Genomic DNA, 3,472 nt, shown 5'->3' on the forward strand with positions numbered 1-3,472 from the left:
TACATACAATAAATCCATTCAATACTGCACTCTTAGTTTCAAAGCTTAGAGCAGGCAAAGTGGTGGTGACTTTAATAGTGCAGGTAAAGCTTGTGGTGCAAATAGTACAATTTGCACTATCCATTTCCACATAGCTAGTGACTTCTATTCTTAGCATGCTTGAGGGGACAGTGCATTTTGTAAAATGGCTCTGACTGTAGTGGTATGAATAATGTGACAATGCAAACAGCACAGTTTACACTCCTCAGGCAACAGGTGACTAGCCATTTGGATTAGCAAGTTTTGCATGTGTAAAAAATGGTTGGTATAATGACCAGATATCACAGGTTTTGTTGCTTGGGAGCTACACAGCAAAACTTGCAGAAAACCAAAATAAAGTCATAAGATTTAGGTTTACTCTATGAGTATTTAATATACAGCTAGATGAATGCATATTTCCTCTTAAAAATTGATATGTGAATATGTGATATAAAAGTATTTAAATTAATATATATATTTTTTTATCACAGGAAGAAGAATTGAAATCAGCAATCCTAGTGGTGTTAGCCAACAAGCAGGACATGGAAGGAGCTATGACAGTTGCCGAGGTTCACTCAGCCCTCGGTCTAGATGCTCTCAAGACACGAACCTTCCAGATATTCAAGACTTCTGCCATTAAGGGAGAAGGGCTTGATCAGTCAATGGATTGGTTAGCCAATGCACTAGCCAGTAGAAAATGAGGAGACTTGTGGTATAGCGAGAGTACAGGGAACAGTGTAGTGTGTGTGTGAGGTTGTCAACCCTAGCTAAACTGATGGATCTTTGATCTTTGACACCATGATGAACTCTAACAACTTTTTAAAAAATGAAGGTAAATATCCAAGTATTCTTCTGATATTTCCAGTTAATAACAGCTCGTGATTTCATGGTTTCCAGGGAAAGAGTCAGTCTGATTAGCTGGGGACACTTGTGGTTTTCACTTTTTATGTGTGTGAAAGTGGATCTCTGCAAACATGATACGATGTGTACATGATTTTATATCTAAGGGAATATCTTTCTTATCAAAGGGATGTAAGACAACAGAAACTAGAAACAATGACGATCTTGTCAGTTGAAAAATGACATCTACTCTCACTTATATTGTAACAGGAAATGTCAAATTGCAGAAGTCAACTATATTTCAGAAATATTTGTATGTGATTTTGTCAGTTGTGTAGATTATGCTAACAGGCACACAAACCCATTCACCTCATACTGTGACAGTAGTAGCTCAGTTGATTTTGCCCTTGTACTAATGTGTTCTGTAGAATGGTTTCAAATCCTGAAAGAAAAGTGATTTAGTTCAGTTACGTTAGACGAGAACATAGTTTGTTGAATTAGGTTAGAACATTAGTCTTTTGCCAAATCCTGACGTCCTTCATATTTCCTCTCGTGAGTTACAAAGTATACTTTTTAAGACCAATGTACAAGTCAGTACTCTTGTTACTCTATTTACATGTGGAATTAGATCATAGCACTCTTAAGTTAGATCCTTTAACAGTTACTGTTTTATTTCCTCTACTTTATTCCATTGGTGTGAAGTGACTGGGAAATGTATTCACATCATTTGGCTGCTGCTTTTGAAAACTTTATCTCATATTCCAAATAAAATGGCAAAGCATTTGTTGTATATGAGAACAAACTATTTTCCCAATATTGTTTCCTTGATGGTGTGAGCTGGCTTTCTTTTTCTTTATTTTATTCTTTTCAGGAGTAATATAAACCAATCACTCAGTTCATCTTTCAGAATGTAATGCGGGAACAAAAAAGAAGAAAAGAAAAAAGTGAAGGGAAAACTTATTATAACTCTGTGATTTTTTAAATATTTTAATTGATATGGTAGTGAATCAGGTTAAGGTTAATAATCATTATCAGTAAAATCAGAAATGTACATTTCACAGTAGATTTTTTTACATTTAACTCTAATAGGTGGGTTCAATTATCTTCATGTTTTCTTAAGTGTTCTCTGGTGCTTTTATGTCATATTTACTGGATTCCATATTACTACTAAAACAGTACAGAGTAATTAATTTATCATTGATCTTAAATGTGTAAAGTACAGGAACAATTCATACAGTTAGCTTGGGGGTACATTAATTCTGTTAAATATTTAATCCAATGGTTATGAATGTGTGTCCAGAGGTCTAATGCTTTTATGTAGTGAACAAGTTATAGTTGTAAAACACGGAGAATTAGGTTTCTACTTTTATGTCATGTTGGAACAATTCAAACTCTTAAGGAAGTGGCCACAGAAACTGTTTGTTGTGGACTCATTGGCTCGAGTGTCCTTGTTTCTATCCTGCTCTCAATGAATTCTTTTTTAGTGTACATATAAAACTTGACATTCAAGAGCAACTATGTAATTTAATTAAGTTAAGCGTTTGTAATATGGAAAATTAAAAAAAAAGAAAATGTGAATATTTGTTTATAAGTTTATTCCTGGGAAAATATTCTTCTTTGGTTGAAATAATTAAGGATGTTGTAAAAAGTATGATAAAAAAATAGGAAGATTTAGTTTCATTATTTAACTGCACATTGTGTTTAATCATATTATTTATGTAGTAATTTATTGTAATTTAATTTAAACTAGACATATTACTACAAAAGCATTATATGATGAAGCATTTTATATTATATATATGGTTAGAATGTACAAAACAAAGTCATAGGTGTAAATAAAAGGGTAACAGGGTGTTAAGTTCAGATACACACACCACTTTTAGAACATTTTGAATATAAAAAAATATTGCATTTTAATTTGATATATGGTACTCAATCCTAGTTAACTGCAGTTAAATATCACTATTCTTTCAGGTATATAGTTCAAAGTAACTATGAAGGAGAAAATCTATTAAGTGAACCTAACTTATGGCTGAATTGCTTGCTTTTCAATGAAGACCAATTATGATCATTCCAACCAACATCTTTTATTTTAAGGTACAAAAAAGTGCATAATACTTTTAGTTCCTGCCAAGTTAATTCCAACGTTTGCTAATATTTTCAGCCTTAATATTTATATATATAAAGAAACAACATCCACGAAAGATTAGTGAATATATGAAGTAATATGATTAAAAAGTCACCAGAATGCTTTGATTGTTTTGTGTTTGCATAGAATTTGCATTTTTAGATTTTTTTATTTTCACAAAGATCATATGGAAAATGTTTTTTCTTTTTTTTTCTTTATGATCAATTTGCCACATACTGAATGAGAGAAAGTAACTTGACTGTGACAGTATACAGTAATACTCCCATTTTTTATGTATTATTAAACAAAATGTTGAATTACAAAAGATAAATTGCCATCATATACCAATTACACTTACTGAGCTTTATGAACAAGAAAATCCTATAGACTTCAAAGGGATAAAGTAGTGTCACCAGCAGCCAACATGTTATTCCTCTGTTCACGTTTATTCTGGTGGTCTGCTCTGTATTTTATTCGCAAAGGTAG

At 32.2% G+C, this 3,472-nt stretch overlaps 1 protein-coding gene across 1 annotated transcript in view; it reads left to right on the forward strand.

Annotated features, from left to right (window-relative positions):
• The window catches only part of LOC119589090 (ADP-ribosylation factor-like protein 1), a 17,139-nt gene extending 14,703 nt beyond the window's left edge, over positions 1-2,436 (forward strand). Inside the window, exon 4 of the mRNA XM_037937666.1 lies at positions 510-2,436. Coding sequence (XP_037793594.1) covers positions 510-719 — 210 coding nt within the window. The 3' untranslated portion in view covers positions 720-2,436. The remainder of the gene's footprint in view (positions 1-509) is intronic.
• Positions 2,437-3,472: the final 1,036 nt, after the last annotated feature.

This window comes from Penaeus monodon, chromosome 25 (assembly GCF_015228065.2).
Source record: "Penaeus monodon isolate SGIC_2016 chromosome 25, NSTDA_Pmon_1, whole genome shotgun sequence".
NCBI lineage: Eukaryota > Metazoa > Arthropoda > Malacostraca > Decapoda > Penaeidae > Penaeus > Penaeus monodon.